The sequence below is a fragment of the Solanum lycopersicum genome, chromosome 4 (assembly GCF_036512215.1).
Source record: "Solanum lycopersicum chromosome 4, SLM_r2.1".
In the NCBI taxonomy this organism is placed as follows: Eukaryota; Viridiplantae; Streptophyta; class Magnoliopsida; order Solanales; family Solanaceae; genus Solanum; species Solanum lycopersicum.
Genome location: NC_090803.1, coordinates 880,536 through 904,367, shown reverse-complemented (window position 1 = coordinate 904,367; position 23,832 = coordinate 880,536). Strand labels below are relative to the sequence as shown.

Below are 23,832 nucleotides of genomic sequence, written 5' to 3'. Positions count from 1 at the left end.
AATTTTTTTTTATTTATTTGTTAATTTTTAATATATTGAGAAAAATATTATTGTTTTTCTTATTTTATCTTTAATATTATTAATTTTTTTTCTTAAAATCTAATATTATATATTAGTAATTAATATAATATTACATTAAAATATTTATATTAGTTATTTTTTTATTTTTTTTTAAAATATATGAAGATTATAATGAACGAGTAAAAATAGACGGACGAAACACAAGGAGCGTCATTCAACCCCACAGTCTCGATGGGTTTATTGTCAATTTCTCCTACAACTTTAGCAGTAGAATTGTACTACTTTTCATGTCTTAAAAGAAAATAATGTACAGTAGCTCAATATAATAAGATTTATAATTTAATTGTAAATTTTAGATAATTTAATCAAAGTTGAATGATTTTGCTAGGTTTTAAAAATTGAAAAATATAAATAAAATTTAGATAGAATACATATTTCAATTCTTAATATTTTTCGCAAGAAGCCAAATACAATTTCAAGTTCAAAGATTTTTTTAGAAGGAAAAAAATTCTTATAATCAAACTCTCATTAAAAATTATCGTATTCAAGTAATTTATACATACCAATATTGTATATTTGTTGTTGGACTCAGACTAATAAAAAATTGTACTAAATTATTTCAATTTTAAAGTAAAATGTTCTATGAAAAGTGTATTCATTTATTAAGGAAGAAAATGTCCTTATCACCAAAGGCACCAACCACTATTTTTGGTGGTTAAAAGTGAATATATAAAACAAATCTAATTTATTATCATTACACGAGTATCATATCTAGATTATTAATTGTTTACAAAATTTTCTCAAGCTATTTATAAATTCATATTAAAATATTTTTAAAAAAATATCATGATATATAAACATCACATTTAATATTCTTTTAAAGAGTTTCAAGTTATAACACGTTAATACACATGAAAAAATTACGTGAATAAATTAACTTCCCCCTTTTTAAAAAAATCCATAAGCTATTGAGCATTGACAAAAAAATCCCAAATCAACCATAATGCATATTGGACTCATTTTTTTTTAAAAAAAAAACATTCATTTTTCTCATTTCTCTCAACAAGTTATCATAAATATTTTTTCCTATATTCAACTAGGTAAATTTTGTAAAAAAAAAAGGTTATAGTCCAAAAATAAATAAATCACATAATAATTTAGAAATAAAAACTCGTAAAATAATGATAGTTGTTATTTTATGAGATTCACTCTTTCCAAAAAGAAGCCACAACTTATTAAATTAGAGAGAGACAAAAGTAACAAAAGGATTTGTGGACCGTCGTAATTTTTAATTTGAGTTTTGTATACAAAATTATCTTTGTTAGATATTATTTTTTCCTAATGTAAAATTATCTGACTTCAATATAGATATCGAACACAAAGCATGGGAAAAAAGGTAAGAAAAGCAAAAAGAAAAGAGAAGAGATGTTGACAAATTTCATGTCACTGTTGGTTTGTTTGTGTGATAGATTTCTTATCTGGGATCTCTCTCTACAGAATATAGGTCTATACATTTAGAAGCTCCCCTACCCCCCTCTAACCCCCCTACCCCCACACCCCATACCCCCAAAAACTCACACACAAAACACCTTCTTTTTCTCTGTCTTAAAGAACCTTTCTTTCAGTGAGGCTTTGGCCCTTAAGGTTGAAAATGATAAAGCTCTAATCTTTTTCTTTAGTTTTACAAGGATCTTACCTTCTTCAATGTTCTTACCAAAATAACCATCTTTGTATTACATTTAATATTAAATTTACTTCTTTTTTTTTGTGTATGTGTGTGGCTAATTCTCCATGATTCTTGAAAAGATGTAATTTTTTCAAGAAAGGGGTTCTTGAGGAGATGGGGGTCTGAGGTAAAAGCTTTACATTTTGTAGATTTATAATTCTTTTACTTTTAAGACCTAGGACCATATCAATTCTTTCTATATTTGATTTGTTTTAATATTCAATTAATTATTGTTGTGTTAATTTATTCAAGTTTTTTATACTATCTGTAATAACAGTTGTGGGGTTCTGAAGTTAATGTTTTTGTTTTCTAGTTTTTACTATGTTGCCTTATTTACTAATTTGGCTATGGTTTGGGATTTGTCAAGTGATCTTTTTTAAAAATAAAAATAAAAATAAAGATTGAGATCTTTTCTAGCTTCATTAACTGATGGAAGTTGGTTTCTTAGTCTAAATTAATGGGGCATTAATAATGAAATGCCTTCTAGTTTGATAGTTTTGGTTGAAGGATTTGAATTGCATCAGTTAATGTTGATGTTTCATTAGCAGAAGTGCTTGCATTGGCTTGTTTTTGTGATTATTAGACTGTTTTTTTGTGACCTTCAAATACATTTACTGATGCAAAATTACCTATCTTCATTACTAGATTATGATACACTGATAATTGAGGAGTTTTGGTTTTAAGTGTTGCTGATAGGAAAATGTCTAGATTGGCACCCAAGGGTGTGGCCTAGGGGGTCAGTGACACGGGTTGAGGACCATGAGGTCTCATGTTCAAATTCTAGCAGAGGCAAAAAAAACTACGTGGTTTTTTCTCATTTGTCCCAACTTGGTGGACATAGTTACGTGGTTCCTAGTGCTGGTGGGAGGTGTCAAGTATTCGTGGAATTAGTTGAGGTGTGCGAAAGCTGGTCCGGACCCGGTTATAAAAAAATGTCTAGATTAGCTGCGATATTGATTGTTTTCTGTCACTGTCTTGCTTGTTTCCTCTTCTATTCTTGGTGATTCCAATGAAGTATGCTGGACTATTGAGTTGGTTGCCTGTAACCCTGTGCTATATCAAGGGATGACTCAAAAAGAGTGTGTTGACTTAAAGCTATAGGAAGAGTGATCATAAACAGTATACTCAATTAGGTGTTTACCTTAGCTTGTCATTATAGGGAAGAGTGCTCCTTTTTTCCTCATTTGGTTGGTGTCAGAACAATCTGGTGCAAGTTTACTTGGTACACACACTATTATCTTCCCATGTTTCCACGTCTAAATGATTACAATCAAGTGAAGAGATTAAGGAGTCACAAAAAGTGTTGAACGATTGAAAGAACATCTTAAAATCTCCATTGATATTATCTTGTGTGTTCTTACCTGGCATCCTCGATTCATCATCTCCAAAATCACTCATATGAGTCTTGAGAAAGCTTCACGGGGAAGACTAATATAAAGTGAGAAGTTAGTCATACACTTGAAGAAGAATACAAATTGCTTCTTCTATGTTCTGACAGAAATAAAGTAAAATCTTCAGAGAGAGGACAATATGTTCAAAATGCAAATTTGATATGCAGAGGTTGGCACCTAAACTATGTGAGATTTGAGTGGCATTGTGCCAATGATGTCATGATATTGGGGCAACATAAATATTGCATCGGCCAATTAACATATGCTGTCTTACACTTCCCGTCAGTTCTCTATACCTGCCATGTAATGCTGATTGCTAATACTGATGCTATTCAGCTTGTTAAACGTTTGAAGGATGTACTGGTCCATAAAACAGGCTGAATATCGGATGTGTTGCGCTCTTTAATTATTAATAATGGTTATTTTGCATAATTCCTTACTCTGTTCGGTTTTATTTATATGATTAGTTCCTACTGTCAGCAGAATGGTAGCACAAGCCAATTGTAAAGGCTAAGTACCAGCTTATTACTCCATGAGCTACCTTAGCGAGGATTTAAACAATAGATGGCCCCTGCATTTTGGAGAGAAAATCTTCACAAACGCTCAATACTGTAATGGTTTCATGCCAAGGAATACGACAGATTCAGATCCTGGATATGATAAGGATGTTCTAAAGCAGAAAATACTCGAACACGAGGAAACATTCAAGAATCAGGTAATTCTATCTCTACTGGTCAACATTCTTTTTTCTGTTAAGTTATAAGTTCTATATTTAGTTTTATACTTGTCCTCTGGCATTTTCCAGCTTGCTGCAAAATGTTTACCTATGTAAATCTTTGTTCCTAGGTATTTGAACTTCATCGCCTTTACAGAACTCAGAGGGACATGATGTATGACATTAAAAGGACGGAATTGCATAGACCTTGGACATCAATGGAGCCATCATCTTCATCAAACATTCTTGGATCCCATTTACTACCTAAAGATGCTTGGAAAGGCCATAGCAACGGCTTCCCCTTTGCAAATTCAAGTTATGCTAGACCATCTATGTCTGGTACTGAAATTGTAAATTCCCCATTCAGTTCTTCAAAAGCGAATGATGTACAGTCTGGTCACGGTCAAATGCAAAATGGTTGCTCTTCAAAGATCTGTGAATCTTTGGATGCTAGGCCCTCAAAATTACGGAAGAAGATGTTCGATCTTCAACTTCCAGCTGATGAGTACATAGATACTGATGAAGTTGAGCAGTTGCGAGATGATGAAGGATCGTTCTATCCAAGTTCCCGTGCTAATGGAAATAATAAAGTTTCCCAAGAGAATTGTACAAGATTATTCCCTGGTGCTGGTACAAAGAGTGATAAAAAAGATGCTTCAGCATCCCATTCGTGTTTCAGAAGCTCAGTCAGGTTGGCTGATCTCAATGAACCAGCTCAGCCTGAAGAAGCAATCTCATTGCCTGTTGATTTTCTTGGATATGGTAATAGTCATAAGGAGACGAGAAGCCTAAACGCTTCCGCTAACTCAAATCCAGCATTTGTGGCTTTGCCTAGAGAAACCACACGGAACTCCCATCATACAAGCCTTAGTAAAGGCAAAGAGAGGGACTGGTTCCCTTCCACATATGAAACAGGTAAATAATACCTGTGGTATATACAACTGCCAGAGTTTTCGTTGTCTGCACCTATCTTGACTTGGTTGCTTCCACATTAAAATTTCCTTCTTTAATGGATTTACATGATGTTATGCAAGGTGTTTCCTTACTTTTGCTATTTTGCAGGTAAAGTTGAAGGTAGGTTGACTCCAGCACCTCATAATTTTTCACACAACAAGTTCCCTACACCACGCCAACTGGCACAAGTAATGCTTGATAAAGCCTTTCAACGTCCCGGGGTTCAATCACCTCAGTATTTCAAGGATGACCAATGGAAAGAGAGAGTGGGGCATGGTCCAGAAACCTTCCACGTAAATCATGAGAAGTCCGAATATACGTATGGGAGACCATTTATCACTTCTGGGACAGCTAGTCCATATCCATTCGCTAATTCCTCAGAGTTTACCGATTCATGGTCGCACACACTCTCTTCTTGGGGTAAACCAAGTGGCTTTGTTGCACGGCTATCATCAGGACATACAAACCCGTCATTGAACTCATGTGCCATGGTAGGTAAGAGTCCGAAATCACCTCAATACCATGATATATTTGGAGACAAGTGGCGTATTGATGGCAGTTCTAAATCAAATTTAGGTGAGGCTACTAATTTCTCCATCAGGAATGGGTTTGACCATGGGTCCTCATCAGGGCCCAAAGAATCACCCCGTTGGTTCTCTGTTGCTTTTGACTCTGAGAAGCAAAACAAGAGTGACAATTTGACATCTGACCGCTCCTTTAACAATGGATGTGAGAAATCTCCTATTACCTCCTATAATATGGACTTGACATCAGAAAAAGGTTTTGATTTGAATGTACTATCAAAGGATTCAATAAATGAGGAACTTGCCAGCAGAGATCTTGAGTTGGTTGATGAAAAACGAGAGCCTCAAGACTGTAAACCAGTGTTGCCGTGGCTTAAAGCTAAACCAAGTTTCAAAAATGAGAGTACAAAGACCACGAATGGAATGGTTGAAGCCTACACAAACTCACCCATCTGTGGAAATGGTCCGTTGAAAAGTTTCAGCGATGTCTGCAATGCGCAGAATATTGCATCAGCTATGATAGATCTTAACATGAAGGCCACAAAAGAGTTGGGGGAAACCCGAAGTGTCAGGAAAATTCTGGGGGCTCCAATTCCTGAAATTTCATGTGCTTCCAAAAATGAGTCATCTTCATTTGTTTCCACGTCTGCTACTCTTTGTTCCTCACCCATAGAAGAGAACAGCAGACACAAAGAGAGGAGAATAGTGATTGACATTAACATAGCTTGTGACCTTTCTATGGTTGAGCCCGAGAAACAGGTTGTCATGGAAGCAGTTGTTGCTGAGACAGCAATGGAAACAAAAGCTACCATTATCAGAAATCCCTTCGATTTGAACTCATGTATTACTGAAGATGATGATTCATTCTTTGTCGAAAGCGATAATGTCAATGTGAGAACTGTCGTCGAGATAGATTTGGAAGCTCCTCCTGTTCTGGAAACTGAGCTAGACAATTTGTCTAAAGAAAATGGCAAACAAAATGAAGCATCTTTGCAGTTGCCTGAACACAAACCTGAGGAAATACAGGATGAAGTTGTCAGGGTCGCAGCGGAAGCTATAGTTGCCATTTCATCATCCAGTCAAATAGACACCATCTCCGGTGATCCATCTGATGATCCTCTGGGATCCCTAGGTTGGTTTGTTGGCATAGTCATTTCTTTTGAGAGTGAACTTGAGAGCAAGTCTAAAGAAATAATAGTCGAGGACGCTATGATTGTTGCGCGACCTACTACTAACTTGGAGATGGATTACTTTGAGGCAATGACATTGCAGCTAGAAGAGACTAAGGAACAAGACTACCTGCCCAAGCCTTTTGTTCCTGAAGTCCAACCAGTGGAAGATGCAGGAGCCACTTCACTAACAAATCGAACCAGAAGAGGACAAGGAAGGTGGGGAAGACAGCGGAGGGACTTTCAAAGGGATATCCTTCCCGGACTAGTTTCCCTGTCAAGGCATGAAGTGACTGAAGACATTCAGACCTTCGGAGAGTTGATGAGAGCTACAGGTCATTCTTGGAACTCAGGATCGAAGAGAAGGAATGGAGGTACGAGGGGAAGGCGGAGGATGGTGATTGAGACCACCCCTGTCACTGTGTCAACCCGATTAAGCCCTCCTCTAAAGCAGAATTTGAGTAACATTGTATCCAGTTTGGAGGACAAAAGCCTTACAGGGTGGGGGGGCAAGACAACTAGACGTCCGAGGAGGCAAAGATGCCCTGCAGATCATCCTCCTGCTGTCCCATTTACTAGAACTATGTGAATGAGGCTTTAATTCATCACCTTCATGATTATTTCAACACATTAGGGACTTTGTTTATGAATTACAGGTGTGAAGTTGTTAGCTATGGGTTTCCTTGTACATGTTTTGGTAGCACATAATTTGAGACACCATCATGATATGATGTCCATTGGGTTATTGGTTCAGTATTCAGCATAATGTCTTCTGGATCATCAGTTCTCCCAAATGCATCTTTTGGATTTATTTAGAAAAGAATCATAAAAATTTATGTCAATGGAAGTATTATGGAATCTTTTTTGTTGTTTTACCACAATGGAAGCAGCTTAAGGTTGTATTTGGTAAAAGGAAAATAAGTCATTTTCTGGCAATTAAAAATCATAAATTATTTTCATTAATAATCTAAATGGAATTTGTATGTGCACCAAAAAGCTAGTTTAATAGAGTTAAATACAATATTAAAATTGACTTCCTGCATTCAGAATCTGCAACTTCTAAATTCGATATTGGCAACTACATATAATGTCTTTTTAACATATTAATTATGTGCTTAAACATTAAAAATGCATGTTTTGCTCCTACTGAAAGTCCAAGGTGTCTAACTGAAAAACACGGACAAAAACTCTAAGAAACTGCTTATGACTTTTAACTTAAAATAAGAGGCAGGTCAAGTCTTCATTTAGGACTAAAATGACATATCTAGAAGGGAAAATGTTGCAGAAACAAAGAAATTTATTGCCATTAGCTAGCACAGGACTGGACATATGGTTGCATAAATAAATCAAATTACAGACAAAGTTAGCTAAATACACTGCTAATATTGCACAAAACAATTACAGCCTCTGTACAAACAAATTTAAATTCCACAATCTTACTACAGCGTCTATTTTCTTCTTTTATCGGATGAAGTTTTGAGACTATGGTCTCTGATAAACATACTTGGTTCTAGGATCCACAATTAGGCCCTTCCCTCCATTTACTTCCAAATCATGCCTGCAACACAAACATGATTATCAGTCCATTTAATCTACTCGATTCTGTTCTTTATATTACAGGAAACGACAGCTCTACACTTAAAGAACTGCATGACATTCAGAGAGATAAATTATGACAAGAACCAGACTGTTCTTTATTTGAGCTGCTCCAGCCTCCCACACTGAAGATCTCATTTGTCATGAACAGACTACGGAGGGACTCTCGATCTTTTCTAGGATTCCTGATCACAACTTCCCTAGGCAGGGTCAAGTTTTATGAATAAAATTTTAAGTAAACAGGGAAACTAAGTGCGGTATTTCCCTTGTAGGAGTCTGAATATCTATTTCTGAGCTTTAAGATGCTATTTTTGCAAATTAGATATCAATTATCACACCTTTCTCGATGGAGCTACTGACAATGTGTAAAACTTCTGCTGTTTTCACACTTGAAATTCATAATTATGATCAGAAAAATGAATGATTACTTAACTGGAAAACAAAATCTGGAATAGTCAGCTGCTCACGAGGAACATAGCGGAATAATTGCAGAAGACGATCTACATATACTATTTTCTTCCATACCTGAGAATTAGTGTAAAAGGAAACAAGTCTTCAGAAAAAAGAATGAAATCCACATTGTAATGCAAGAATGACATTAGAGAGAAGACAGAGAGCAGGATAATAGGACCGTAAGTACCACATTATCCACACAGAGTTGTAAACCAAAAACTGCACTCTTCAGTCCAAAAGTAGGGTGAAGAACATATATCGCCTGCCCAGAGAAAAAGGAGATTTAGAATACAGAAAGTCAACTACTTGTATAACAGCAAGTAAAAACATTGGGGAACCATGGCACAAGGGGAACAGAGGAGAAGCATTGCATACATGAAGGTTGTGCCGGTGCTTGCGACCAAGAATTTGTTGTATCCTCTTCATTAATCCTAGATCTGGTTGCCTGTTTTGGTACAACAAAATAATATCTATTAACATCACAAAACAAAATAGAACTGTAAGGTAGGAAAAAGCATATATTATATAATATTACCCAAGAAAAGAACAAAATACACATCCAATGTTTAACCTTTAACTTTTATTAATTGGAAAAGTCCATAAAACAGATAAACAAAAAAGTAAAATAAGAAATTTATTCATCGTACTGAGCAAGGGGGACAGGCCAATGTGAGAAAGGATGATACTCACATCTGTAGAGTTGCAGCAGAATGGAAGTACACAATAGAGTAAGGTTTCTGTATCAATGGTTCAAATTCCTGCAAATTGACATATAATGTAATCTTTTACAGAAAATTTGTGCAGTTATATCAAAGATGACAAATTATTGAACAGCTCAATAGATATGAACAATAGATCATATCTAACCTATATTTTTGGCGGCGGAGGGAAAGCAAGCAAGTATCACGTACCTTTACAACATGGATAATAAATCTCTCCAGATCAAGACATCTTAGCAGGAAATGTGCCCCCACAACAACCATTACTGGACGGCCTTCACTGTCAACCCCTCCTCGGTAGCTGAAACAAAGTCAATTCTGACATGGTAGTTGAGCAATATAACACAAGTTCATCTGAGCTTGATCCTAACTATGTCAACGAGACTTAACTAGTTGTTCGTAAGATGAAAAATCAATAAAACCACTTTGTACCCAAACAAGTACATATTTGGACAACTAGACAGATATTTCATGTATTTTAGGTACCATGGACTAATAACTAAAGTCTGCAGAGACATATACTATACAGCAAGGTGCTTACACAATTTTCATTTCTGCAATTTCTGAAAAATTCAGAGTATTTGCTTTTGCAATATATCTAGAATGAAGCGAGTATTCTTCTGCAGCTGACAAAGGAGGTCCTGCGACGTCACCATATCCAAACATTTTAAAGAAGTTCCAGCTAGTTTGAGCTTGGGCAGTTTTTTCCCATTGTTCTTTCCGTCGCTGATCTGGGTCCTTGATCAGGGACATAAAAGCAGGATCCAGAAAAGCATCCAAATAGGATGAACTCCTACTTCAGAAAAATCATTTCATTAAGTCTTGATGATAAAAAAAAATAAAGGCATATCCTTCAAAAATAAGACTAGAACGTAGAAAGAAGAAGACAGAATCCATCAAAACATGAACATGTTCATCCAAGTAATATTCCACTGTTGAAGTAACAAGAAGATTCCTGTATTAATGGCATTGGTTTTTGAAATTTACCAGCGCAAGTGATGTTGAACTCTAATTACAAGGATAATTGCTTGACAGTGCGTCAGTTCTGATGGGATACGGCTAATATTAAAATTGTAATAGTTTGGGTTATTTTATTTATCATTTTAATAATGAACAAATAGAAATAACAGCATACCAAGCATAATCCACAAGTGTAGATGCAAAATTAGCCACTAACCTGGTCAAACCAACATTACTGACAGACAAATCAACAGAGGCCTGGGAAATCCTTGGATTGGACTTTTTGACATTTGGTAACGGTTTTATCCTAATTTTACGCTCATCTATAGTTGTCTCCCCATTTTCATCCCCAACATCTGCAGGAAGTTTTAGAAGGGCAACTTCCTCCTCATGCTTATCCCGAGGAAAATAGAGTGGAAGCAATCTGCAGAGTATTAATACCACTCGAAAGATGGATGGTTGGGCTTCTCAAAGAAATAGGAACTGAAGGAATTCCTTCCTCTGCTATCTACAAGAAAATTGATGTACTAAGAATACCTTTTATAAATCTCCGTATCTTGTGATGTAGTAGTACAGAAAACAATTGCCTCTACTTTATCTTTCTGTTTCTCAATGAACCGCCTTACAGTTCCTAATCAAAGTGAAATAAAGATATCATCATGAAAACGTGGAACAAACTATTGGAAGCTAAAGCATTGGAATACACGTTAAAAACATATTTATAATGGAGATACAATAGCATTAATGCAACAGAGAAAACAGAGTAATGTATACCTGCAACTTGAACATCAATTATGAAACATTAGAAATTATGAAAATAGCCAACAAAGATATCTCACTTATTGCCACATGAGCAGCTGGTTCTCGTGGGTAACTTTTCGCTTCTGTATATATACAGTCCATAGCAATGCTGCATCCACATGATACAACGAGGTTACATCAACTTCCAAATATTTAAACACTTATAAGACTCAAGATCAGTTTCTTTTTATACAAAAAATATCCAAGGGCTATAGATCAGTGATTAATGAGTCCACTCCTTTATCCTCTCCAATTAATTCCCGGACCTCTTATCTGTGGCAGAGCCCAAGCTCACATCACATGTTGTGCTCTTACTACTAGACCAAAGTCCTAGGGCCAAGATTGGTCTTTTATATTTTTGCTTCTATTTTTCTTTTCCTTCAATAATCAACCTCAGGGAACTAAAATGTAACAGTTGAAACTACAACAATAAGACAACCTCTTCAGCCCATTTTCTATAAGAAGCTCAAAGCAAGAGCGATAGCAATGGCTTAGCGCATTCTCTGCAGCAATATGGTATTTTACAGCATACTTGGGACCAACAGTATGTATGACCCTCCTGCACAATGCAAGAATAAAATGAACGTGGGGTCAATAGTTAGAAAATGCTACTCAACGTCTACTAATGCTAGTATCGTGATAAATGATAATGTAAAACAGAGTTCAACACTTAATGTTTCTTGCTTTTAACTTTAACAGACCATAGCAGTTTAAACGGTGATACAAGAATATAGCTAACCTAAACAACCATGATCGGATCTTGGAATTAAAACATTAAGTGAAGTTGCTCTTCCTTTATTTTTGGTTGAGTACGTATGTGTGAATCACCATGTTCTTATAGCAAAGTTAAGGGACAAGATTGCTTCAATAGTTGAGGTGTGAAAAATTAAAGCAAGATATAGTGGACCGGCATTGACTATTGAAATAGGCAGTAATAGCGGCCTAATGATTTCAATGAATAGATAAGCACTTCGAAAGTACAGTTAAAGATAAAACTGAATTTATTAAACTACTACTATACTGGATTCTTATGTCAGAAAATCCAAACGAGTCAAACTGTTTGTTCATACTGAAATTTCTTGAGAATATCTCAAATATTAGTGCAACTTAGCTGGGACATGGGACTTTCCTAACCAACCCACTTACTATTGTTCTAAGACAACTCCATTGAACATACAATTATGGATCTCTTTACATGTTCAACGAGAGCAGTAGGTAGTAACTATCCAATAGAGAATCTCCAAGCTCCATCTGAGAAGCATATTCTCAGAGTACATGCTCCTTTTATGTACAGCCAGCTTAGTTGGGTTCACAGTGTTCTCCCTTTTTCTCTCTTTTAATACTGAAAAAATGGATATCTAAGAAAACGGCTCGATTTCCTTAATTGAACTTAAAGAGAAATATATTTCACATCAACAAATAGAAGAATTAGGTTACAGATCTAACAAAGAAAAACAAAAGAGAATACTTAGGATGGGTATTTATTACAAGTGAGAACACTGTAGTACATTGATTAACTTCTAGTGCAAGCAGAAATATGAAAATTATGGAAAAGCTTGTTGCAAAAGTTCTGAGAAAAACAATCCAGTATACTCACCTAGCAGGAAGATCATAAGCATTTGTAACTTTTGCCATTCCTGTCCGGCAGCCTCCCTATGAAGGAAAAGTAAACCATATATTAGTCTGTCAACATCACTGTCACTAGTTGAATAGAACAGAACAAATTTTAAAAAGTGGGAGATAACTTTCTTAAGTTAGAAGAAGGAATGGACAAACTGGAACTTCAACAGTTCGCACAAGTCATACTCTAACTTCTATTTGCAAACCAGCACAGAGAAAAAGAAATCAAAATTAATTCCTAAACACATATTCATGCACGAAAGAACCTACCAATGTGGCACACTCTTCTGCAAGACCAGGTCCAGCTGAAGCATGCAATCCTGGGCTGCTGTGAGCTTCGTCTAAGTTCTTTTGACCACCAAAAAACAGGTATAAATCTCATGTTGAGGCGTATAGATCAATAAATGATACACAATATAAATGTCCACATAAAATATAAAAATAGGTCACACCATATCTTATATCTCCCATCACATTGTTGCTCTACATAATGATTCAGGAAAGTGAACAAGACATTTACCGGACAAAATAAAAAAGACATGTTTCAATTTCTAGACAGTTCTAAACTTGTTCTTCATGCCTTTGGTACCAAAATCAACATTTTCACGCTTATCAACTTTTATGCTAACCCACCTACCTACCTCATTCTTTCAGAGAAAAGAAAAGAAAATTTAAGATTATGTTTTGGACATTGAGTCTCAGTTCAAGAATAAGCGACAATTGCAGTCATCCCCTTGCTTAATAAAGTTAGTCGAAGTTCACTTAAATCAGAGAATACACAGATGAGATAATCTGTTGGCTTCAAAGACTGAAAACCTTTTCAAAAAAGTAAAATAAAATGGAAGTGTAGCTAATTTGTTGGCTACAAGTTCGCCTTTATGTTGCCACCTCACATGAAACATTGCAGGCAAACCTAGATGTTCAATAATAAACGACAAAAAGATGCTCACATTTATGACGGACATGCAAAACAAATACTGCTACATGAATAGTCACCTCTTACCTCATTAGTAGAGTTAACAACAGCATCTACCTCGAGATTCCAGGGGTCGCCTCTCCACAAGTATATCTTGGAGTTAATCTCATGATCCATGGGAAACTTGGAAACTATGCCACTACCATTAAATTCAGACCCAGAAGCAGATGCCAAGGGGTCCGGAAAGCATGAATTAGTAGGATCTTCATTCTCATGTGCATACCTAAATTCCGCATTACTCCAACGTGGAACTTGGTCCAACGTCACCACAGGATCTCCACTATCTGTAGGTTCCCCACCTCGGGTAGTAATAGGCACAGGGCGATACATATTGTGCTACACTTTTTTGAATCTCTCTTCTAATTGTTCGAAAAAAGACCTGCCATTCTCCTTTATTTGATTATTGAAAAAGTCAAACTCATACTGATATCTAATAGCCCCACATGGATTATACTTGAACAACTCAAATCTCCCTGGGAAAAGAGCAAAATATTTGGTATTAGAATATAAGGATGCCAAACCATGAGTGGCAGACTAGTAATCCCTGAGAGCAGTAGTATTTCGAGAAAAATAGAATTTTTACATCCAAATAGCTCCTCTATTTAATTCGGTACTTGTAGAAGCATAAAGCACAAAGAAGCAAAATGTCCATGGAGCTTGAGTGGAATGTGAAAAGTGAATCGCACTTTGCTTTAAAATGAAGTGCACAATTTAAGGAAACTTTGAACATATATAAACTCAGTACTCTAACAGTCAAATTTCAATTAAAATTAATAATTTTAACATTCAATACAATAATGTTCATATTACTCAAACTTGAAAAAGTTGAGATCAAAGAACCGACTGCTTCTTGCTGAGAGATCACTTTGAACATCATTAGCTGAATTGAGCTATATGAGTTTTAATAACACTGATTTTAAGTTTTAACTGATGTTCAATCACAAAAGACTTGCTATGCCACATTGCACAGCTGTCCGTTCCGTATTTATATGACTAGACAAAGCTTTAGAAGTTAATTTGACTTAAATATCATAATAGAAGAAAACGTTAAAAGTAAAAGTCGACAGGCTAGTTTAATGGAGAAACCACGGTATCAAAGTTTAAATTTTGAATGCTTCAATGGATCTGAATTCAGGGAAGTTGCCAATATTGCACACAAAACAAATGGTAATATCAAACATTCTTCGAGAAGCCGTCGGCCCAGTGAGAAGGGAATCTCAAGCTAGATGAGAAGGGAAATAAAGACTAGTGAGAATAGCCGTAATTCAACTAGACCTTGAATCCGTGGTTTACAGAGAGAATTAGTCATCTGCTTACGGCTAATCTGCTCTTCAAATCTTATCTTAGCATAGGTTGAAACTATTTAAACATGATAAGCTTATTCTGAAAAAACACATTTTTTGCTTTAAGTCCACCGGGTTAGATCGAATTAGTTGGTTTAGCAGGAAGATAATGGCATAAAAGAAGCATTTTTGGTATGTGCCAAAGATAGCAGTAACATAAATTGGGACAAAGAGAGTATATCATTATCAGTCAAAACTCAACAACCCCATGATTGTAACTCTATCTTAAAACCTTAACAATCATCAATCTAAATCAATCAACCACATATAAGTTTCTATCGAGAAGTCTAAAATTGACAATTACACAAAAGTTAGTACCAAAATGAAGCATGTACTACTTAAGGACCCCAATTCAAGATTTCTTCCAATGGTTCATAATCAAAGATTAATTAATTCCCAGGGAAAAAGAGGAAAGACCCACAAATATATACACAAAGGGGTTCCCCAGAAACACATAAATATTCATATAAACTAAAAAAAAAAAAATCTAAGAAGGTACCTGCAGAATCAATGTGGGGTTTCAAGAATACAGCAAGAAGCAAGGCAAAGACAGAAACTTTTTGGATGAATTTTGCTGGAGGAAGAAGATGGAGATGTGATGAGCTCGCCAAAACATAGATTATCTTCTTGAACAGAAAGTGTATCGAGATTTTGTATCCCTTTTGACTGAAATTTTGGGTTTTAGACTGTGGTAAGGAGCAAAACAGAGTTAATTATCTTAATAGTCACACTCGTATATTAACAAATTTTTATGGGAGTTGTTACCCTTATCTCGTATAGCTAGACTATTAAACTAGTGTGATATACGTAGAAAATATTAATTTTATTTTGATATTTTAATTTAATCGATTATATTTTTTCTTCTTCATTATTTAGGTTTCAGAATCATTTTTCTTTCCCTTCCTTATTTTCATGTATTAATTCCGAGTAGATTATGATCTATAATAAAAATTGAATCATGTGCTGAAATATTATATTAACAAAAATATAACATTTATGCACGTGGACATTGTAGAGGTGAGAGGATAAATTTCGATAGAAGGTCACTCATGACACTCTCTTATATGATTATTTGATACAAGATATTACAGCTAAGATATTTCATTACGAATTCATCTGAATCAACTTATAAGAAAATAGATAGTTTAGAACTTGCGATCTCATAATGCAAAGTAAAGTTCAAAATCATCACTCTACAAAGCAAATTTTATCTAATAAGTTTAAATCATATTTATACTTTATGTTTGATAAAATTATTACACGAATAATAAGTAACTTATTCTTTAATTAATATGTATTAATCGTTGATAGTGCACCCGTTGTCTTACTATTACAACTAAGAAGAAATTGGTAAAAATATAATTTGTTTCCTCTGATTTTGGTACACGGATAACACACATGAGTTGTCTACTCGTTTAAGCCTGTTACACCATAACGTGTTGACTTGTACAACAACCAAAAATTGCAAAATTATAATAATATTAACACTTTTGTTCGCTTAAACAATTTAATACCTATAAAAATCACCTCTTTATAAATATTTACATTAGCGATACCATTGTTCATTCATCAATAACCAACAAATTTCCTCATATATATAATCAATTCGTTCGCACTTCAATTATTTTATTAATCGAAAGATACTAGTTCATTCTATGGATCCAACACGAGCCAAGAGCACATCCGGATCGGGTCATTCATCGACCCATAAGCCCAACAGCCACCCGAAGCCATCTAAATCTGAGCTGATGTCCAGCGCCAAGCTAGTAGCTGACGCCGCCAAAGCAAAACTCCATCACGATCCAAAACAATTTGAGAAATCGGAGCTCGCCGGAGCTGCCGCTGACCTCCTCAACGCCGCTTCACAGTACGGTAAACTAGAAGAGACAGGGATCGGGAAATTCGTCGGAAAAGCAGAGACTTATCTCCATAAATACGAAACTTCTCATCATTCAACAACCACCGCTACCGCCGCGGCGACTGCACATACGCAGTCATCGGGGCATACAAGTGGAGGAAAACATGAAAAATCAGGAAGTGGATATGGCGAGTATATTAAAATGGCGGAAGGACTTTTGAAGAAAGATTCCGATGGGAGTCAGTCGTCGGAATCTGGTAAAAAAGGAGATTATCTGAAGATGGCCGGAGATTTTTTGAAGAAGCATTGAACTGTTTAATTTTGCGCTGAAAATTCTATTTTTATGTTGGATAAATGTGATTTGTATTTTGTGTGGCTAGGCTTCATTGCCACTTGTGTTAAGCCAATTAATGAAAATAAATTTGTTTTAGAGAACCTTCGTCTAATCTTGTTTTGATTCGGTATTAAAATTGTATAAAATCGAATAAAAATAGATATATTTGCTCAATGTATTATTTTATCTAATAATTTTGTGTCTTATCTGTCATGCTACGTGTAATTATAATATAGACAACACATATATTTATTTGTTTGATGGCTTCCATGCTAGATTTGAAGAGATTTCATTTGGTATGTATATTACACAATATACTCTATATTTTGGGAGTACTTTTGCTTGTTTGTAATTAGATCGTAAAAAATATTATAATTCATTAATTAACCTGTAATTTCATTCACAGGTGAAATTTGGAATATCCAGTATATCAAGTGTCGAAGACATAATTAAGTAAGTAAATAGTGTGTTCTAATTAACAACTTCAAATTTAAGATGAGACGATAAATGTCATGCTTCAACAATCGAAAACTATATTTAGTTTGTTTTTACATTCTGTTGCGATAAACGTTTATTCTCTAGGACTTATGCTTCCATACAAGTTTGAAAGATCTTCCAAATGTTGATGTTGTTTGTACAATATTTACGTTCTTTCGTGTAATCGATCTTAGCTTAAAAGCACAAACATGTTGCTGGCATTTTCCCAGTTGATCTGATTTTATTTGCTCTCTCCTTCACCTTATGCTCTTCTTTTTCTTGATTTTGTTCTGCTTTTGCTTTGGCTCCTCCTGCTATCTTTTCGATCCTTTCAATATCGTTGTAGAAACTTTGCTTTGTCATCGCCCTTCGTCTATCTAATTTTGCCTGTAATTTCATTTGTTATGTACTAAGCAAACGAATAACAAATTCAGTGAAATCTCATAAAATGGAGTTTGAGGAGGGTAGAGAGACTTGTTTTCGTTATCAGATTAAAAAAGAGAAATTAGAATCAACCTCAATTTGCTCCAAGTGTCGTTTCGACTTTTTCTTCTTCTTAGTCTCCCAATCAAGTATCACATAATGTTGCTTCTCATACCTGAAAATCTCTTTGTAGTTAGATGACAACAATTTGTGTTTTCCAATTTCAATCATACAAAAATTCAGTACAACTTCGTACCGTTCTTTGATCTTCTTCATCTCTTCATTCTCCCAAATATTTGCTTTAGAATTTACAACTACATGATTTGTCGTAGTAGTTGTTCCTTTCGTCATCTCTTTTTGAGACATCGATAGTCTAATTGGCGTTTTGGCAGATGCAATGTCGATGTTCTTAAATGTGGAGTTCTTTCTGTTATCCTCAAAGGTTGCACTCTGCTTAAGGGATCGCGTGGAGTTGAGTGGTTCTTGATTCAACGTAGCTGTTCGTATTACAACATTTTTGTCTGCAACTTTTGAACTCGATTTTGCAGCTTTCACAGCTGATTATAAATATGGAGGAAATGAGTAAACACTACAACATATAAATGCGGCTAAAGGCTTTAACGACTCTGAATGCAATGACATTAACTCAATTGCTGCTAAATGTTCAGTTGCTATAGCGAAATACTGTTATAGAAAACATATAATATACTAAAAGAAAACCTTCTACGTATAGTGAAATGTTATTATATAGGATGATTGTTATAGAGAGGTCGGCCTGACCTGTGGACTTTTCAGGTCTCTCAATTATATCATTTGCTTTACTCTTAATATTGCTTAAAGGTTTATCAGCTCCAATGTTTGTCTTTGTTTGGTCCTTGTTACTCTTGTCTTCAATTGATTTTACAACAAATGCAGCTACAGCTACTGCAGTTGGGTAATCAACACTATTACTGGAATCATAATCTCGACTGGCTTTTGTCGTAAACTGTCTTTCTAACCAGCTAACGGTTCTTTTCGTCTCTGCCAGAGAGAAAAAGAATATACAAAAAAGTCACTATACTTTCTGAAGAGCCTGTGGGAACACGTCTCGCATGATTATTCATCGAGTTTTGAATCGTGTCCCACTAGCTCTCGGAAATTTCTCGGTTATAAAAATATGTTTTGTGAAAAGCTTATACCACCTTTGGACATTTGTGTTCTCTGGGCTGGTATTCCTCTGTCTCTACTGTTCATTTTCTTCCCCTGCAACAGAGAAACTCACCCTAAAAGAAATTGTAAGGGGAATTAAACGAAAGGATTTAACCGATACTCGAAGTACAAGAAATAATCGATAGTAACAGAAACTGAGGGACAAAAAATTAGAATAGTAATACTATGACTACTAGTATATATGCACGTACGTCAAGACACCACACTCCTACCTATTATATTCTCGAAGATTATAGGTAGTTTAAAAGGCAGAAAACATAGAAGAAGAAAAATAGCATAATGTTTTTTTTTCCCTTACCTCATATGCTTAATTTGGAACTATTTCAACAGTGAATATCTGATTAATACCTATTTAAAGAAACATTCATTTTGTTAGGGAAAAGGTGATTGAAGGAGCAAAGTTAAAGTATCTTTGCATGAAAGGTAAGTATTCTTTTCTTCTTATAGATGATTACTTGTTTTTCATGAATTGGCTGTGAATAAGTTTCCTTTTTGACTTTGTACAGGTTTTTGGTTTACAGGCAAATATAGAAAAGTAATATTGGACATTATAATTGGCTCTTGAAACAAAATAATATACTCAATGTAATTCCACAAGTAGATTCTAGGCACGTAGATGTGCGCTGCTCTCAAACGTATAGGCAAGTGTGCGTGATCACCAAGTAACATAGTGATTAGTGAGTCAGATATCGTACCCACACAGAGTTGTGATTTAATGATTTCTTAGATGTTACTATCACTAATTTAAGTGAGTATTTTCTCCATAAAGTTGTAGTGATCCTAATGGTCATTTCGAGTTTCATGTTACATGTTTTTTCTTTTCCTATTTTGACCCTTTTCGTGGTTTCATATGTCATTTGTGACTTGCGGGGTTGGGTGGTGCAATTTACGAGGTGATCAGATAAGAATTTCAGTTTTGAAGTTCGATTAAACTCAATGTTCTAGACTAACGAGGGCTGATTTGAGTTTCGACAGCTCCATTAGGTTCGAGGGCTGATTTATAACTTTGTTGGACGGTTTGGATGAATACTGAGCCATTTTGAGTGATTTGACTCAATCTACGTATTTTGTTTGTTATCTGAACGATTTCCAAGGATCCTTTCGGGTTTTGGTTGAAGAAGTTTACAACTAAACTGTTGTCTTTGTGTTCGCAATGAGACCACCACATTTACAAGAATGAAGCCAGCTGGTCTTCACCTTCACGAGGTCTTTGTCTCATTCGTGAAGAGAACTGAGATCAAGCGAGCGAGATTTGTCAACGTACAATAAGATTCATAATATTGCAAATTAGCGTGTATCTAAAGATCTAGCTGCTAAGCTAGTTAGATTTTTGTAAGTTACCTGGTTTCATTTTTAAAAAAAAAAATACTTATAGTGAATGCTGCTGCAATATAAAGCCTTCCCCTTCTTTAAAAAAAATTGAAACTTTAGCAAAAGCTAATGTTAATATGCACAAGAAGGTGCCTTTTCCTACTAGAAAAATGCAAAAATATGAAGCAACTCAAGCAAGCACATGGACAAGTAATCACATGTGGACTTGGGGAAAACAGTTTTGCTTTAAGCAGACTGTTAGCTTTCTGTTCACATCCTAATCTTGGTAGCCCAGTTTATGGCTTTAAAATCTTTGAACAAATACAAGAACCCACAATTTGCATATTCAATACAATGATCAAATCATTCTTACTCAAAGGTGATGATGAGGTCAACAGAATCACAGAGATATACAGAAACATGTTGAAAATTGGGATGTACCCTGATAACTACACACTCCCTTATGTCTTAAAAGCTTGTGGAAGGATGAAAAGTTTACATCTTGGTGAATTGGTTCATGGGCAAATCTTGAAATTAGGGTTCTTGATTGATACTTTTGTGGGTAATAGTTTAATTGGTTTCTACACTTGTTTTGACAATGTGGAAGCTGCAAGATCTGTTTTTTATGAGATTCCTTGTAATTGTGTTGTTTCTTGGACTGTTTTGATTTGTGGGTATGCAAAAAGAGGGGATGTTTATGAAGCAAGATTGGTTTTTGATGAATGCTTAGTGAAGGATAGAGGAGTTTGGGGGTGTATGATATCTTGTTATGTACAAAATAATTGCTTCAAAGAAGGGTTACAATTGTTTAGACAAATGCAAATGAGTGGAATTGAACCAGATGAGGCTATTCTTGTTAGTGTACTTTCTGCTTGTGCTCATTTGGGTTGTGCTGATATTGGGGTATGGATTCATAGATATGTGAAGAAGTTGAAAATGGGATCGAGTATTAAGTTAGGAACTGCTCTTATTGATATGTATGGGAAATGTGGTTGTTTAGATATAGCAGAGAAGGTGTTTGATGAAATGCCGATAAGAGATCTCATTTGTTGGAATGCTATGATATCAGGATTTGCTGTGAATGGGAATGGTTTAAAGGCCTTAAAGTTGTTCAATGAGATGCAAAAATTCAGGATTAGGCCGGATGACGTTACGTTTCTTTCGATGTTTACTGCTTGTAGTTATGCAGGTATGGCGAACGAAGGTTTAAATTTGTTGAATCTAATGTGTAATGTGTATCATATTGAGCCTAAAGGTGAACACTATGGATGCATAATCGACGTTCTAAGTAGAGCCGGGCTGCTTGAGGAAGCAAGAAAGATAGTACAAAACATGCCTAATTCGAGTGCTCCTTCCGAAGAGGCTATAGCTTGGAGAGCATTACTAAGTGCCTCGGGGAATCACGGAGTTGTTGATTTGGCTGAGGCTGCTGCTGAGAGAATTGTGCAGTTGGAAAGGCATAGCGGAGCATACGTTCTACTCTCGAATATCTATGTTGCAGCAGGTAAACATGACAATGCTAGAAGGATAAGGAAGAAGATGAAAAGCCAATATATAGGCAAAGTACCAGGATGCAGCTCACTTGAGATCAATGGTGTTGTTCATGAACTCATTGCAGGAGAGAAAACTCATCCTCAATTGGTTCAAATCCATCAAGTTTTGGAGACTATTAACAATCATTTAGATAATAGTACGCACATCTTACATGGTTATGATCATTGATATATAAAATATTTTTTCACTATTTTTCTAAAATAAGAATAAATTTACTTTCCAATAATATTTCTTCCCTTTCTATTTATGTCTCGTCCTTACTAAAAGTAGATGGTCTATAATATTTGTCATGTCACATTTTTTCTTCTTTTCCCCAAGTTCTAGCTTAGATTGGAGACACATGTCATAGTTTAAAATTAATGGTTGGTATCTAATTGATTAAAACAAAGTCCTAACCATAGTTATATACTTTCATATAAATATGATTTGTTTAGCAGTTCATTTTCCCTATAAAAGTATGATTCTGTTTTAAGCGTGTAAATTTCAGCTTTGATCAGATTTGTCTCTAGATTGGCAGTTATATCGGTGATATTGGTAATGATGTTGTGATTTGCCGTATATGATTTGTTATGGCAGTTGAGAAATTAACAATTAGATAGATGATTTTGCCTGAGATCCAACTCCTTAACAACGCATTGTTATCCTCTCAATAATTTTAATGTTGTCACTATCTCTTGAATCCTTCTCAACCTCTACAACTTTCCCTGCAATTGCTCAATGAAACAACTACTTTTAGTTACATCATTCTCTGTAATGAGATAGGTTAGTCTCATCACCCGAATCAATTGGGATATTAGTGTCCTCCATATGAAGCAGTTTGTTGGCTTAAGTTCAATGAAGCAAACAACAATGAGTTGGTGAAGTGAAGAGGTCTACATAATGTTGGTAGAGGCAGCCTTTGTAGTTGAACGTGTGATTTGTTTTATCAATACTCGGAGAGAGTGAAAGAGCGTTTAAGATATGATACCATGTAGAATTCTCACGTCTAGGATTAGAGAAACGAAGAATTGTATTGATAATGTTGAGTACATTTTTTATATAGGAAGAATTGTAGAATACTAAGTTAACTATACATAGAGTCCTAATACAATACTATAATAATAATACAATTATAAATAATCTAATCCTATTCATAATCTAATTCTAGCCGACTTTAGCTAGTACAAAAAGTAGCAACCCAGTCGATATAAGTGACTTGAACTCAGTGTAACTCTAACTCCATCATACACATCGATTGGACCAGGTCATTCAACCCGTTTCCATGTCTTCAATTTTCTTTATCGTCAATAAGTTGTTGTGTTCATTATTGTGTGATGTACTATTTGTTTCCCTATCATTATTTCATGATTAATTCACCTCTTGTTTGTTTTTTGGTATACCATAAGAGTCAGATTTTTACTGAACAATATTTTCCTACTCTTTCCTATTGATCAGAAACCCCTGATTCTAACATAGTCATCTAACTTAGCATTTCGTCTTTTGATACTCTAGTCTTTTCCCAACTCGACCTTCATCACCTATAAAAGACGATTTATGGCCTAAGTATTTCAACACATTAAGGCTACTATTGATGACATTGAATTGTTTTTCTTCCACTCGAAGGCAAGGTAAGTACTTTATATGTTCACAATTTTATGTTTTTACATGTATAGAATTACTGCCCGTGCGTGACTGGAATATGTTTTTACTTGTTTAGTA

At 35.2% G+C, this 23,832-nt stretch overlaps 5 protein-coding genes across 13 annotated transcripts; 3 read left to right on the top strand and 2 right to left on the bottom strand.

Annotated features, from left to right (window-relative positions):
* The first annotated feature begins 1,521 nt into the window (after positions 1-1,521).
* LOC101267700 (uncharacterized) lies at positions 1,522-7,375 on the top strand. Of its 7 annotated transcripts, none has more exons than XM_019213228.3 (5): positions 1,598-1,874; positions 3,622-3,853; positions 3,985-4,768; positions 4,916-5,302; positions 5,384-7,375. In XM_019213228.3, the coding sequence occupies exons 2-5, from the start codon at positions 3,671-3,673 to the stop codon at positions 7,087-7,089; spliced, it is 3,060 nt and encodes a 1,019-aa protein (XP_019068773.1). In that variant the 5' UTR covers positions 1,598-1,874; positions 3,622-3,670; the 3' UTR covers positions 7,090-7,375. The 7 variants fall into 7 exon arrangements, with proteins under 7 accessions (XP_010319457.1, XP_004237219.1, XP_019068773.1 ...); XM_069296399.1 differs by having other exon boundaries at positions 1,645-1,874; positions 3,619-3,853; XM_010321155.4 differs by having other exon boundaries at positions 1,522-1,874; positions 3,619-3,853; positions 4,916-7,375.
* Positions 7,376-7,779: 404 nt separating this feature from the next.
* Positions 7,780-15,866, bottom strand: LOC101250681 (uncharacterized). Of its 2 annotated transcripts, none has more exons than XM_004237003.5 (15): positions 15,468-15,866; positions 13,653-14,098; positions 12,920-12,997; positions 12,627-12,682; positions 11,469-11,588; positions 11,068-11,138; positions 10,766-10,859; positions 10,446-10,652; positions 9,810-10,064; positions 9,461-9,569; positions 9,240-9,307; positions 8,925-8,994; positions 8,737-8,811; positions 8,530-8,621; positions 7,780-8,058 (listed from the first exon to the last, which is right to left on the bottom strand). In XM_004237003.5, exons 2-15 carry the CDS (start codon positions 13,953-13,955, stop codon positions 7,983-7,985), a joined length of 1,674 nt encoding a protein of 557 aa, XP_004237051.1. In that variant the 5' UTR covers positions 13,956-14,098; positions 15,468-15,866; the 3' UTR covers positions 7,780-7,982. The 2 variants fall into 2 exon arrangements, with proteins under 2 accessions (XP_004237051.1, XP_010319462.1); XM_010321160.4 differs by having other exon boundaries at positions 9,810-10,061.
* Positions 15,867-16,532: 666 nt separating this feature from the next.
* Positions 16,533-19,666, bottom strand: LOC101267986 (uncharacterized). 2 transcript variants are annotated; one of them, XM_010321163.3, is made up of 6 exons: positions 19,568-19,666; positions 19,242-19,322; positions 18,841-19,080; positions 18,317-18,617; positions 18,154-18,235; positions 16,533-18,024 (listed from the first exon to the last, which is right to left on the bottom strand). In XM_010321163.3, the coding sequence occupies exons 2-6, from the start codon at positions 19,291-19,293 to the stop codon at positions 17,833-17,835; spliced, it is 867 nt and encodes a 288-aa protein (XP_010319465.1). In that variant the 5' UTR covers positions 19,294-19,322; positions 19,568-19,666; the 3' UTR covers positions 16,533-17,832. The 2 variants fall into 2 exon arrangements, with proteins under 2 accessions (XP_010319465.1, XP_010319466.1); XM_010321164.4 differs by having other exon boundaries at positions 19,242-19,302; positions 19,568-19,595.
* Positions 16,624-17,261, top strand: LOC101251569 (nodulin-related protein 1). The gene has a single exon (XM_004237006.5). The coding sequence runs from the start codon at positions 16,624-16,626 to the stop codon at positions 17,134-17,136; it is 513 nt and encodes a 170-aa protein (XP_004237054.1). The 3' UTR covers positions 17,137-17,261.
* LOC101268274 (pentatricopeptide repeat-containing protein At2g20540-like) lies at positions 17,323-22,360 on the top strand. The gene is made up of 4 exons (XM_010321166.4): positions 17,323-17,456; positions 17,567-17,613; positions 19,646-19,692; positions 19,776-22,360. Exon 4 carries the CDS (start codon positions 20,710-20,712, stop codon positions 22,300-22,302), a length of 1,593 nt encoding a protein of 530 aa, XP_010319468.1. The 5' UTR covers positions 17,323-17,456; positions 17,567-17,613; positions 19,646-19,692; positions 19,776-20,709; the 3' UTR covers positions 22,303-22,360.
* Positions 22,361-23,832: the final 1,472 nt, after the last annotated feature.

Excerpts from the sequence above, each read along its gene's own strand:
- LOC101251569 (XM_004237006.5), top strand. The coding sequence starts at position 16,624 with ATGGATCCAACACGAGCCAAGAGCACATCCGGATCGGGTCATTCATCG.
- LOC101268274 (XM_010321166.4), top strand. The coding sequence starts at position 20,710 with ATGTTAATATGCACAAGAAGGTGCCTTTTCCTACTAGAAAAATGCAAA.
- LOC101267700 (XM_010321155.4), top strand. The coding sequence starts at position 3,671 with ATGAGCTACCTTAGCGAGGATTTAAACAATAGATGGCCCCTGCATTTT. Across the intron at positions 3,854-3,984 it reads AGGAAACATTCAAGAATCAG|GTATTTGAACTTCATCGCCT; the intron begins GTAATTCTATCT and ends CTTTGTTCCTAG. Across the intron at positions 4,769-4,915 it reads CCCTTCCACATATGAAACAG|GTAAAGTTGAAGGTAGGTTG; the intron begins GTAAATAATACC and ends GCTATTTTGCAG.
- LOC101250681 (XM_004237003.5), bottom strand. The coding sequence starts at position 13,955 with ATGTATCGCCCTGTGCCTATTACTACCCGAGGTGGGGAACCTACAGAT. Across the intron at positions 12,683-12,919 it reads CAGAAGAGTGTGCCACATTG|GGAGGCTGCCGGACAGGAAT; the intron begins GTAGGTTCTTTC and ends TTTCCTTCATAG. Across the intron at positions 10,653-10,765 it reads GATACGGAGATTTATAAAAG|ATTGCTTCCACTCTATTTTC; the intron begins GTATTCTTAGTA and ends AATACTCTGCAG.
- LOC101267986 (XM_010321163.3), bottom strand. The coding sequence starts at position 19,293 with ATGAACAGTAGAGACAGAGGAATACCAGCCCAGAGAACACAAATGTCC. Across the intron at positions 19,081-19,241 it reads GAGAACACAAATGTCCAAAG|AGACGAAAAGAACCGTTAGC; the intron begins GTGGTATAAGCT and ends TCTCTCTGGCAG. Across the intron at positions 18,618-18,840 it reads GAGACCTGAAAAGTCCACAG|CTGTGAAAGCTGCAAAATCG; the intron begins GTCAGGCCGACC and ends ATTTATAATCAG.